Source organism: Pseudorca crassidens, chromosome 6 (genome assembly GCF_039906515.1).
Source record: "Pseudorca crassidens isolate mPseCra1 chromosome 6, mPseCra1.hap1, whole genome shotgun sequence".
NCBI lineage: Eukaryota > Metazoa > Chordata > Mammalia > Artiodactyla > Delphinidae > Pseudorca > Pseudorca crassidens.
The window spans coordinates 69,342,915-69,356,218 of record NC_090301.1 but is presented as its reverse complement, the minus strand read 5'-3'; the positions used below and the strand labels follow the sequence as shown (position 1 = coordinate 69,356,218).

Below are 13,304 nucleotides of genomic sequence, written 5' to 3'. Positions count from 1 at the left end.
AAAATTTCTCTCACTGCAGGTTGCAATGAGAAATACAATCTATTATTCTTAAAAGTATTTCATTATTAGACACAAGGTTAAAAAAAAGCGCAAAACTTCAAACTGAAACTAAATTCACAGTGTCATTATTACAATGCCTGTCCTGTCCTGAGCTCCTGAATCTACTCTGTTTTTCCTCATTTTCTTATCTTCACCTATACTTAGACCATTGGGCTGGCAGCCAAACCAATTCCAAAGCAGAGTACTGAAGTCCCTCACTGTCCCTAGACTCCGTCAACTTCAACCCTATAATGTTTAATAGTAAATCAAAAGATAACAGAGAACCGCAGGAAGAGTCTCAGGGCAGTTATACACTTCAGTATCTCCGTTGAGAGCAAAAACGGTCATCTTTGAGCTGTGAACTATTTTGAACCAATATCTCAAATCGGGATGGAGGAGTTCTGTCTTGATAGAAATTGAAAATGGAAAGAGCCTCCAAATTTCAGGGCTCTCATACGTGGCAACAGTGTGATGTAGCTGTTAAAACAAAAAAGCTAGCGTGATAGTCACCCTCTGCTTCGAAATGGAGTTATATCTGGAACTCTTCTCCAGTTTGGGATGTTACCAAAAAAACAGGTCTTCTTATTTGGGAGGGAGATTGTACTAAAAATCTTAAGTTTCCTTCCAATTCTAAGCTTCTGTGTTTTTGATAAGGGTGATTGGGGAAGACAGGATTAATCCCTCTTAGATATTTGCATTATGCCAGGTTCTTACTGCAAATAATTATTAAATTTCATATGATCAGGTTTGACTCAAAGAATAGGCTGATCTATATAATCATAAGCTCTACAATAAGAGAATCCAGCACTGTTGCCCTTGTTGGTGTGGGGAAACTGTCTTGCTTCCTCTAGTGTCATAAGAGTCCAGGATTTCTTAAGACAAGATAACAGCATGAGAGAGAGAGTACCTTGATCAGTGTGGCCGTCATGAAGGGTGGAAATTGGGAGGCCTGGGCCTGTGCATAGGATGAAAACAAAAACATGGGTTAGTTTTAAAATAACATTTAGTTTTCAACAAGAACTTCTGGTAGTATTTGTGATTACTGTCAAGCTCAATTACCTCTTTTAATTCTGCAACTATTTTTTTTCTCCCCATAGAGAAGTAAACATCACCTTTTAAGTTACATTGAAAGAACACATGAGACCAGAGCCCAATCAAAGGACAGACATAAGAGAAGAGTTGCCTGTGCACTTTTCCAAGAGTGATCCTAAATAGTTAAGATCTAATTACACAAACGGGTCCCAGAAGCTGCAGTGATAAACGGTCTTCTGGGAAGATATGCTGTATGGGCCAGTTTTAGCTGTGTTTTTATTATCAAATAACCTTCTCCAGTACCTAGAATGTATTTTCAATCTGACTTCTTGGTTTGATGTTCAGTTTATTTTGGTAAGTAGAACCCAGCATCTTTTTTTCTTTCATTTAATTACTATATGCAGAAATAAATTTATATAGAAAATATTTCCTGTTCAAATATGCTGTGATGGGTCACATTCCCCACGAAACAGACCCAGAAGGAATTTTGTGCACCAAAAGTTCATCTGGGGTGTGGTGTTGACCTCAGCCAACCCCACTGGGAGCTCTGGAGATGTATGACCTGAAGAGTTGTCTTGAATGGGGCCAACTGAGCTGGCTTTTATACCCCAGAATGAAGTGGTAATCAGCTGTGGCCTAGGATGAGAGCAATCTCTGGGGTGGAAGTGGGGGTCCCAACTGGGAGGTGTCTGCCACCAGCCCTCTCAGCAGCTAGAGAAATGAGTGATTCAGACCTGAAGATGGGACGTCTGGGTGGCAAACCACTGTCCACCATATATTCCAACATGAAATTCAGGTTCTTTGTGCAGAAATTGGCCCTTTTAACAAAATCTACAAATATTAAACACTATCACTTACTGGAGCTATAGAATAAATAATACTTGGAAATACATTTTTAAAGGGTAAATTTGCTCAGGCAGCCAAGGAGTTAAAAGCAACAAACACGGAGGTTGGGAGATGTTCATTTGCACTCCTGATGCTTCCTCCTCTGTGGCAGGAGTGCCATTAGAGCATCCTTGGTCCCAAGCAAGGAGGGGAGAATGACCTATGTGGTAAGTTCTGAGAAAACCGGAGTATGAGAAGCTCCTTCTTCTACCTTGTTCCTGGCATCTTTCAGCCTGCAGAGAACAGGACTGTTTTGATCTGTTCCGGTGCTGTAAGTGTGACAGTGGCCAGCCCCATGGGCGAAGCCGGCGGCTGTCTAGTTGTACCCATATTTGTGTGAGTAATTGTAATTCTGGGGTGCGGTATTAGGAAGCTTCACACCTTAGGCACATTTTCCAATTAACCTTTACAGGTAATAAAGCTAATATTGGTTTCCTTCCTGACTCTTCAGTCTAACCTGAGAGCAAGGAGAGGCAATATTGTTTATAAGGCTTCCTCAAAAACCAGCAGTTCTTTACTGTGTGGAGTCTCATAATTTTACAGAATTTAAGTTCAGAGATTTTCATTTTGGTTAGCTTTCCTTCAACGTTATTAAAAGGGACAAATACACATTATATTTTTTGTTAGAATGTAAGGCAGTGAGACATGAATCTGAATTTCTAGACTTTAGTCAATCAACATTGACCTTATGGAATTTTCATGGGTGTGCAGTTCCAATAGAGACAACTGGCATATATATCTCTTTTGCCTAAACTATGAGACAAACTAATGACTGACCGCCCTTGACACAAGTGGTCTGAGGGTGTGGTCCTAGTGGCATAAGCATCCTTTGCATTGCTTTTGTTCCATCAGCATCATCAGTATGACTTTACCTATTTCAAAATCCTATTATCTGGGATTTACTCACCATCCCTTTTGGAGAGTTTGAAGTTACATAATGAAGCTTTACTCTTAGTCCTAAAGGGAAAGATTTCAAGGTTTTTCCTATGATGGTGCAGTGACTCATTTTACTGGAGCTTCAAAAACACCAGACGATGTGATGCTTCCCACACAGTATATTTTTTGCTAAATGGGAAATTACCATACTGCCGAGGAAGAGTGAGTGTGGAAAAGTCAGGCGATTCAAGTTCTAGAAAGGAGTCTTTCACCAACTTTTGATGAGAGCTTAGTCCTTGATTCCTTACTCTTCAGGGGGCACTTAGGCTCAAGTAGATCTCAGGAAAACAAAGTGATATAAAAAGTGGTATAGCGCTTTCAAAAAGCATTAAAGCACTGTACAAATGCAGAATGCATATAAATATAAATGCCTGTTTCTATGTGTAGGGTCACTGATGTCGTTATCAGTAAGTATATCAGCATAAAAATGAGGTTTTGGGTACACTCTGCAAAAGGCAGCAATGTTTTGATCTTCCCTAGAACCTATGTTCATTCTGCAAACCTTCAATGTCTATTATGCACTCATCATTCTTTTTGGCCTTATGAATATAAAGGTGAAAGGAAAGCAGATTCTGCCTTCAGAAGAGAAAATAGACCAGATGACTCAGGACAGTTAGTTCAATGATACTATGTGCCTGGCATGTAAGCTTTCAATATATGCTGCATAAACACATAGCTTGGGATGAAAAATGTTGCACATAACTTGAGAGGGACATTTAATGTATACCTTGAAATGCCATAACCACAATCAGCACATATGGTCATGAAAAACAATCTTTTGACTTTTCAGAGATGCCACTGACCAAACCTTTTGTGAAAATATTGTATTAAACTGACATCTTGTGCCATCTTGAAGGGAGCATTTGGATTAAAATGCTTACTCATTTCGACGGCTGGGGCTGAGGTTCTGGGCCCAGGTGATTGGACTGAGGAAGTGGCATGTCAGGGTGGTCTTCCATCTGGGAAGTAAAGAAGACCTCAGGGTCCTCTACAACTGAGCAGGGATCTCAGTCAGTCAAAGATTCTATTTATTCTCTGAGCTGCCCACCTGAATATGGGGAGTTAATACCAGAAACAGGAGAGTGGCATATGTTTGGTAATAACCCCCTTTGTTTTCTGTCCCCCCTCAACTCCCATGGAAACTCAGGGATTAATGGGGGTAGGGAGGTGGTGTCAGGACAGAGAATGGAGGGGTAGATATTTTACAGGTCAGTTTTCCTAATCCCCATGATGACTACCAAGGTCCTAATGTATCTCATTGATCTACTGATGGCCTAACCCAACTTTACTACGTGTCCAAGATATAGATGAAAGGTTACACATAAAATGAAATTATCTGGATAGAAAGTATTTGCTAAATGGACATATAGCCTAAACATCCAGGAAATGTCTAGTATATTTTATTACTTGTTTATTTTATACTTGAATGAATTGCTTATCATGTTTCCCAAATTTAGAAAGAACGTACTAGGTGACAAAAGCTCATTTTCCATCTGCATTGAAGCTATAGTTCAAAGAATTGCTGGCCTCCAAGGCAAAGAGCTCAGGTTTCTTTCCCTGGCTATAGGAGATTGACATTTCTGCAGGTAAATGGGGCTGAAGTCCAGCAACCATTTTATCAGAGGACACTTCTTTTTATGATATTGTTTTGGCAATACAACATCATGGTGCTGTGGCACTTGGTGGTAAGAGGTTGGGATTTACAGCCAAAGGACTCTTGCTCCCATCTGGCTCTCACGCTTACCAGCAGTGTGGACCTTTAACAGAAGGTCTGTTTCCTCAACTGCAAAAAATGGAGATAATAATCCCTTCTTATCCTCCTTATATTTTTCCCCATAAGCATTAGATAAGATAACCTAGATCAGTTCCTCACATATAACAGGTGCTCAGTAACCTGTAGCTAAGGATTGATCAGATAGTGATGACGAGGACAAAGAAAGTGGCAGAGGAGGGTAGAGAATGCGTTAGGTCCGTTACCTACCGTAGCAGACGAGTGCATAGTACTTGGCATAGTCGCTGAAACTTGCTGTGTAATATTGGCACCTTTTTCTCCTTAGATGGCAAGTAATGCACTTCTTGCTTGGAGGATAGCTTCCAATGCTAATTCTAGAGGAAAATGAAAATAAAACTAAGCTGAAATTTTGAGATTGTATTTATCAAAATGTACTACTCCATGTAAAATGACTAATTTACATATTGACATCAAACTCACTCTATTTTTCTGTTGCCAATATCGTTTAAAGTAAAGGGGGAATCACAGGATCTTGATTTGTCTGATTTTCAGTCCATCTTTGCCTGAATAGGCACAGACTTTGAGAGAGAAGCCCTCTGTGGTTTTCCTGCGGTGTGAGAAATATCTAACACCTCGAATGGGAGCCAAGTAGTCACTTCTCCTAACCATCACTTTCTTACACTTTACAAAGTGGTTGAGAATGCATAGTTCTTCCACGTCCCATCTTTCTTCCTGTGTTCCCACGGCAAAAGATACAATGAAGATCTGACAGTATCACCAAAAACAGGGGTCCCTGTCCTTATCATATATCTAGAAGGGGAAATTAGTAATAAGCCAATTGCAAATAAGAAACACGGTTCTAAGTAGCTCCTGTGGCTTTCATTTTATTTGGCAGGAAATTTGGGCTCATGGAAGCTCTTCCTGGAAATGTTCCCTCCACACATTCCTACACAAGCCAACCTGTACCTACCAAGTTTGGGCCCACTCTCTGGGTGACTGGCTTTAACAAACAGCCTCCCAGACTTTACCCCAAACGCTCAGAGTCTCATTTGGGGATGACCAGGTGGAATTATGCCAGGATGGAAGCACAGTTGGAGTCCTGCTGTGGCTAGTAAGGTTACCTGTGGCCACTGCAGTGTTCCTTCTGCTGCTGCCCCTGACCTTGCCTTGGGCATGTTAGAAGGTGGCCAGAGCTATTGCTATCATCAGAGAGGGAGTCTTCTCAACAGATGAGAAGCCATGATCCAGGAGGGAACAGAGGAATGCGGCAGAGGGAAAAATTTCTTATTTTCTCAGCTACAGTTAGTAGTATTCATGTTCATATTTTGGTGTGACCTTGGAAAACATTAGGTAGGCAGTTAATGTAAGGAGTTAAGGTCAGCATGCCCAAGTATAAATTTTGGCTCCAACAATACCACCAACCTCATAGAGTTGTTGTGGGGATTAAATGAAATTACATATGTAAAGCAGATAAAAATGTGCCTATAGCAGACCACCAGCCCATGGTAGCTATTGTTTTTGTTTCCACATCCAGAAGGGGCTTTAAAGGGCACCATTCCAGCCACCATGGGGGCCAGTGGACTAACTTAAACACTAATTTAGGAACAGAGGTGAATTCTTTCCAATCATAATAGGTTTATGACAAAGCAAGTCACATTAAAAGAAAGCACACATTATGGGAATAAATACAATGCCTGGTACACAGTAGGAAAATGAATTTCCTCAATTACCTCTAAATTTAGTTGAAATGTTTAGTACCATGTTTATATCAGCATTAAAATTTCTTGATTTTTCTTTTTGAAAACAAACATTTTGAGTCAGCTAATATGTTGGGGGGTGTATATTTTTATACTGATGTGGTGTACAACAGTCTTAATATTTTATTTTAATTCACAAATTAATTTTATTACATTTCAGCCTTTTAAAAATATTCTATACATTCTGAGGACTCTGACAGATTTTTATTTAAATTTCAATATATAAAAATACTAGAATAAATTGATACAAATTACCTATAGATATTTCGTCTTCCAGGGTAGCCTTCAAATTCATTGCTAGAATAAAACCTGAAAATATATTCAGAAGTTAGTAAATAAGTATTGATGACTAAATGGTGATAGAATTGTTAATACTAGTACTAATACAGTAAACAATATAGTCCAATGTTCATTTACGAAACAATTAATTGGCACTTATGTACACGAATCCCTGCTGTTCATACCTCTGAATTTTGTTCATACCTCTGACTTTATAAATTATAATTCATATATAAATATATTTATACCTACATAAAATATTCTTATAAATATGTTTATAAATTATAGGAGAAAAATTATGTTGAGTACTCTTTTTTCTTATATGTATATTATACTCTGAGGCATTAGTTATGAGTCACACAAAATAAACTAGGATGTTTGATCAATATCACCCCTTTCATTTCCATAATTAACAGCCTACTGATTTTTTATGCTATACTATTTAATTTTGTCTATGATTCCAAGCATCTTTAGAACTTAGTTTACAGAAGCACTGACAGTAGATAACTTTTCTATAAATCAGGAAACTCGTCCACCCAGGGATACCACACAAAGGGCCATGTGAATTTACCCAGGAGCAGAACAAGTCACAAGAGAACACACTTGTTACTTAAGTATCTGGGTCCCAGTTTTAACCTGTTTTACTATAGCCACGAAGTGGGAAATCCAATTTAGTGGCATAATTTTTCCTCCTCTGTGAGTTCATCTGAATATCACAAAGTAACTGACTTTTAATTTTTTATTTTTATTTTTAGGATGAGCTCTATTATTAGAGTGTTAAAAGTTTGGAATAACCTAGGTTTGGTTACTAATTTTTAATTCTCAGAACTTTTTATTAACCCAGGTACTTGTATATCCTCACTGAAATAAAAACCTTGTTATCCCCAGTAAAAGGAAAAAGCAACAGAATACACCCTACTCCTAGTATTAATTTTACCTTTTAAACAAGCATCCTTCTAAATGCCTTTACTGACTTCACGGGACTCCAAACATCACTTATACTTGCCTTTCCCACATCACCTCAAACTACCTGTGAATAAACTATTCAGTAGCTTTTCCAAACAGCCTCCTGCAGTTTTCTTGCCATGTCAAAGTTTTCACAGTTGTCTTTATCTCTAACACTTAGAACAGAGTCTACTTTCTCTTTCTCCTTTTCCTTTTCCCTCACAGCCATTGACCCACCAGTGCTGTTCAGCCTCTCTCTTCACTGTCTGTCTACTCTTCCTTTCATTCATTTGACAGTAGTGTGCCAGGCACTATATGCCAAGTTCCAAAGATGCAAAAAAAAGGAGGCATAGTTTTCCCTTGGAGTCCAGGTTTCATGGCCACTTTTCTAGTTAAGTCCTCTGTCACCTCAGGCCTAGATTATGACCATACCTGGGTCTTCCTGCTTTCAGTTTTCCCCTACCTCCTAAACATATTATTTCTGAACTGTCCCATTTGTTTTTATCTTGTCACTCCTCTTACACGCGCGGTTTTAATGGCTGCCCCGTGTAATGTCCAAACTCCTTTGCCGACAGTTCAAAGAATTCCATGGATTAGCAATAGGTTTCTAAAGAGTTTTTATCCAGTGAGGTTGGACTAATGATCCTTCTCTTTTGCTCTTAGAACTCCAGCTAATGGCAGGCAGGTTACAAGAGAGTGCCCTGGATTTGGACTTTATTAAAAATAAGGGAAAGGAACTGCACATTCTTGATTAGAGATGTTTGCTCGTAAATGCTTATTTTAAGAAGATTTATTTAGACAGTACGAAGGATGGACTGAAAAGGAAAGACCTGGAAGGAAGAAGCCCCATGTTGAGGTTAATAATAAGAACCTTAGATTTAATGTGTTTTAGGTTTAAATCCTAGTTCTGCCACTATGTAGCCTTGGCCAAGTTAATTAAATTTCCAAGTATCAGTTTTCTCATCTGTAAAACTGGGATCATCATTTCTACTTTACAGTACGTTGTACACAACAATCGCTCAATAAATAATAGCTGTTATAGATAATAATCTTAAACTTATATAACAGTGAATCACTACAGTAACATTTCTATATCAAGGGGCTGTCATCATGGACTTCTGAATCTTGCTTATTGCTTCAAGTGCTAGGGGGGAAATCTATCTTTAGAACCAGTTACTATTTTAAAATTTTTATACTTTTAATGTAATTATATACCAAGTGCCAGAAGAGAAATAACCACCTACTAAATCTTCTTTCCAAAAGGAAATCATGTTGACTAGTTATTAAAGAATATGCAATCTTAAAGAAACCACAGCTGGCTGAACTAAACTACAGAATAAGTAACAAAAATGCTCTTAACTGAAAGAAGTGGTGCTGTATCCTTTGTATGTCCATCAGTGCCAATTAAAACCTGAATGGTGCATCAAGCTTCATGCAATACTTACAGTGAATCCTGTGTTACTCTGAATATATTTATGGCCTCCCACTTGCCACTTGTAATTTGAATAGCATTTTCCTATAAAAAGACAAACATTATGTTGTGTGAAGCTGAGCGTTATTTGAGCAACCTCAAGTGAATGATCTTTGAGGAGATAAATCTTGGAAGGAACATACCACAGTGTCTTTGATATAGTGAATATGTTTGTAGCCATTCTTGTCGCTAAATATTTTGTAGTATGAAATGGCATCATAGCTGAAAACTGGTGTTGAAACAAAGAACTGAAAGAAATGAACAGAGGTTATGTTCAGAAGACAAGCCAAACTATAGATTCTTTTAAAGCCATGTGTAGTTATAATTATCGGGACCAGAATGCCTTTCTTCCCCTCCTTCCGTCACTCACACCTGAAATTCCATTCTTTCAGATGGACAGCTTTTCTGGTGCTTCTAACAAGCACTTACATATTCCAACTACTACTTAATTGCTACTACGTACCCGTGGGTTTATATTGTTTAGTTTGATTGAATTTCCATGTTCTGAGATTATGTGATTTGAAATTGAGTTAAACGAATCACAAATGAATGTTGATGTTTAACCAAGTCAATCCTCAAAATGTGGCTTTTGGCCAAAGTGACTCTTCTGAAGCTCTTTTAACTCTTGATTTGTCTGATGCCAAGCACCTAATGCTAATGCTACAATAAAGACATTTTAAAGATTAAAATATCATGACCTGCTAGCCACAGTTTTTAATGGCAAGAAGAGACTTCTGGACTTGGGAGAAAAATGTAACGCACGGCAAGCCAACAGGAGGATTACTCCTTGAACTCAGGGAGCAGAGCAGACCTCATTGCTCATCTCTGACCTCTTCCCAGGGCCCATGCTCTCCACCTGCTGGGAATTTCAGGTGACCTAAGGAGTCCCTGCCACAGGTCTAGTGTGACCTGAACAGAGCAAGCCACGCCTCAGCATCCTGAAAGGTACAGATAACCAAAGTCCTGCAAATGTCCTCACACCAAATTTTAGCTAGTAATTTCTCCCTTAAAAAAAGAGACTCATTTTACATCTGCTGGTTTCCTTTTTTTCCCGGTCATTGGGTTGGGGAAGGATGGTAATGTGATGCAAGTGTCCCATGAGGAAAGAGCTATTCCACATCATGCAGAGCAGAGCAGAGTAGATATTCCTACAAGTTATCCCAAACCAGCTCTCTTAGCTGGAGTGCTTCCACATGACAGCAAACCAAGACTTTCAGATTCTTTAAAACTGCCCAAGCAACAACAACCAAAAAAGACTACTGGTATCTTTTAGCTACAAATACCTATTTTGCTGATACCATCTTGCTGGGACCCACTTCTGAGCAAAAAGAAAGCAAAGGAAGTATCTGTAGGCCTCTTTAATGATGGTCCTACCTGTGATTTGATACTTGATGCTTTTTGATAAAAGTCATGATTAGAATTTCATGATATTAAAATGCAACTTATTTGACGTGGTGTTGGTGGGGTCTAAATAGTGTTCCCCTAAATTCTTTTCAACCCAACCTCAGAAGATAACTGTTGTGGACTGAATGTGTGCCCCCAAAATTCATGTGTTGAAACCCAACCCCCCAAAAGGATGGTATTTGGTATTAGGAGGTGGGGCCCTTGGGAGGTAATTAGGATTAGATGAAGTCATAAGGTAGAGCCCTCACGAATGGGATTAGTACGCTTACAAGAGTCACCAGAGAGAGGGCTCTCTCCACTCTGCTCTCCGCCATCGAGGATACAACAAGAAGTTGATGGTTTGCAACCCAGAAGAGAGCTCTCACCAGAACCTGACCATGCTGGCATACTCATCTCAGACTTCCAGGCTCCAGAAATGTGAGAAATAATTTTCTGTTGTTTGTAAACCACTCAGTCTATGGTATGTTGTTATAGCAGCTCAAATGGCCTAAGACAATGCCCCTATCTGAAAATAGGGTCTTCGCAGATGTAATCAAGGTAAGAACTGAGATGCAATCATAGTGGATTAGACTGGGCCCTATATCCAATGGCTGGTGTCCTCATAAGAAGAGATGTGGACTCAAAGAGACCCAGGGAAGAAGGCCATATGAAGATGGAAGCAGGGATTGGAGCTGGTGGAGCTCTAGCCAAGGAAGTCCAAGGATTGCCAGGGGCCACCAGAAGCTGAAAGAGGTGAGGAAGGATTCTTCCCTGGAGACTGCAAAGTATGGCCCTGCTAACCCCTTGACTTTGGACTTCTAGCCTCCAGAATGATGAATTTTTGTTGTTTTAAGCCAAATTGGTGGTAATTTGTTACAGCAACTCTAGAGAACTAATATAGTGTCCTAAGTCTTATGTATTTGGCATAGAATTGATGTTTTTAACAAAATGTAAAATGGAATAATGAGAAACTGCTGTCTCCTTACGTGATTCCTTTATTAGTTTCATTAATAATAAGACCAGCCCTGGTAGGATTTTGTGTATTGAGACTCAGTGAGATGGAGAGCCAAGAGGCCTTGGAATAGGAAATTCTGATTTGCAGTTTTGCCGATGGAATTTCACTAGCATAGGTCTGACAAATCACTCTTTCATCTTAGAATGAGGCTTTACCCTCTTAGCCAAATGATTACTTACTAGTAACCACTTTACAGTGTCTCCCTCTCCCCCCCACCCCAAGATGAAAGACAAAAACTGGCTCCCCATTGTCTTAACCACTACAATGGAACTGGGGTCACAAAATATTATAAGGTGCCCTAGTAAAAAAAAATACTCTCTTTACATCTGCAGTTAGTTAGGGAACTCTAAAAAAAAGATTTAGTTCTAGATTAAAACTGAAAACTTCATTTTCATTGAAAATAAAAAATAAGAGGGCAGAGTGTTATGTTTTAAGATATTAGAATTGGGCAAACAGGAAGAATATTTTGCTAGGCAAAGACTGTTATCTTCTCCCCTTTTATTGCAGACATCCAAGACAGCTGCTTCAGATGAGCAGGTAACTTGGGTGAGGTAAAGAGAGTGTGAAATATTTCCGCCTTCACTTTGCCAGAGTGAGGTCCATAATGCATCCTGAGTTAAGTCCCTCTCGAGGCAGGTCACACCTGAGCCCTAGATAAGCTCATGTCACTAGGTGGGCCTCAGTTTTAACAAGTCCTCTTCACAGGTCCCTTTATCATGCTTAGATGTGCTGGTAAATTCCTCACCTTTACGTGCAAAGCCACGTAAAATATTTTTCTTGGAAGGTAAGGTTATTTACCACCAGTTAATTTCTTGCCACAGTTGGTAAATAGCCTGAGGAACTACTTATCTAAGGCTTGTGCCTAAACTGAGTCCACATGCAGTTAAAAGCACAGACTTTCAAGCATCAAGTAGAACATCCACTTTTCTGAGCCAAAGGATTTTGCCAACCGCCTAAAGGAAGTGTGGTGTGTTGCTTAATTACTTTAAAATAATTTAAATGTGGCTTTGCAATCTAAGCATTATGTTTTCAGTGTTTCTTCTTCACATTTTAGTAATTAAATATTAGATTCTTTGATTAAATCTTCCTTTTTGCCTGTTCTCCACAGGGTAAAAAATATATACGTATTCAAAGTGAATTTGTTGCTGTTATTTTTCTAATCAAATACCAAAGAAGAAGTTATGGTACTTCCCCCAAATTAAGACACAATATCTCATGCAGGAGGAAAGGAAAGTGACAAGTAAAATTCTTAAGAAACTACTTGCTAGTTCTGTGCCTGAAACTAACATGTTAACTACTTTTAGCAAGTCATTTAATCTCACATTTCTAATTCATAGGTGATCTCCAAAGGTCTTTTTCAATTTAAATCTCTTTGATAAATACTAAAGGAACAACTCCTCTAAAATTGCTCTTTAAATTTATATTAATATGACTAGCCTGTACACTTTATCCAAAACCCTCATAAATATTATTTGAACAAATGTCTGAAAGACAAACATTTCTAGGTTATTTCTGGGCACTTTTATTAAGCCACTGGTTTGATTATAGGTCAAAGGAAGCTATGCAGCATATTACCACACAGGAGTTATAACTAAATAAAGTCATGAGTTCAAAAGATGTGTCAGAACTTATAAAATCTAATGACTGACCTCTTGAAAGCAGTTGCCTTGGGGAAGTGTGAACTTACTCTTGAAAGCTATCATTTCAAAAAAAATTTGACAATTCCTCTTCTGATATTCAGAAAGTTTACTGACTATTGGATACATTTGAAGAGATTGAGATTAGTACACAAGAAAAATAATTTTCCCAATAGAATTCTAAAGCTACAGA

General features: G+C 38.7%; 1 protein-coding gene across 2 annotated transcripts in view; it reads right to left on the bottom strand.

The window, feature by feature from the left end:
• FAP (fibroblast activation protein alpha) overlaps positions 1 to 13,304 on the bottom strand; it is a 71,341-nt gene that overhangs the window by 22,721 nt on the left and 35,316 nt on the right. For both annotated transcript variants that reach the window (XM_067741729.1, XM_067741728.1), the window contains exons 13-17: positions 9,220 to 9,324; positions 9,051 to 9,121; positions 6,637 to 6,690; positions 4,874 to 4,998; positions 947 to 994 (exon numbers count right to left, since the gene is read on the bottom strand). In XM_067741729.1, coding sequence (XP_067597830.1) covers positions 947 to 994; positions 4,874 to 4,998; positions 6,637 to 6,690; positions 9,051 to 9,121; positions 9,220 to 9,324 — 403 coding nt within the window. The remainder of the gene's footprint in view (positions 1 to 946; positions 995 to 4,873; positions 4,999 to 6,636; positions 6,691 to 9,050; positions 9,122 to 9,219; positions 9,325 to 13,304) is intronic.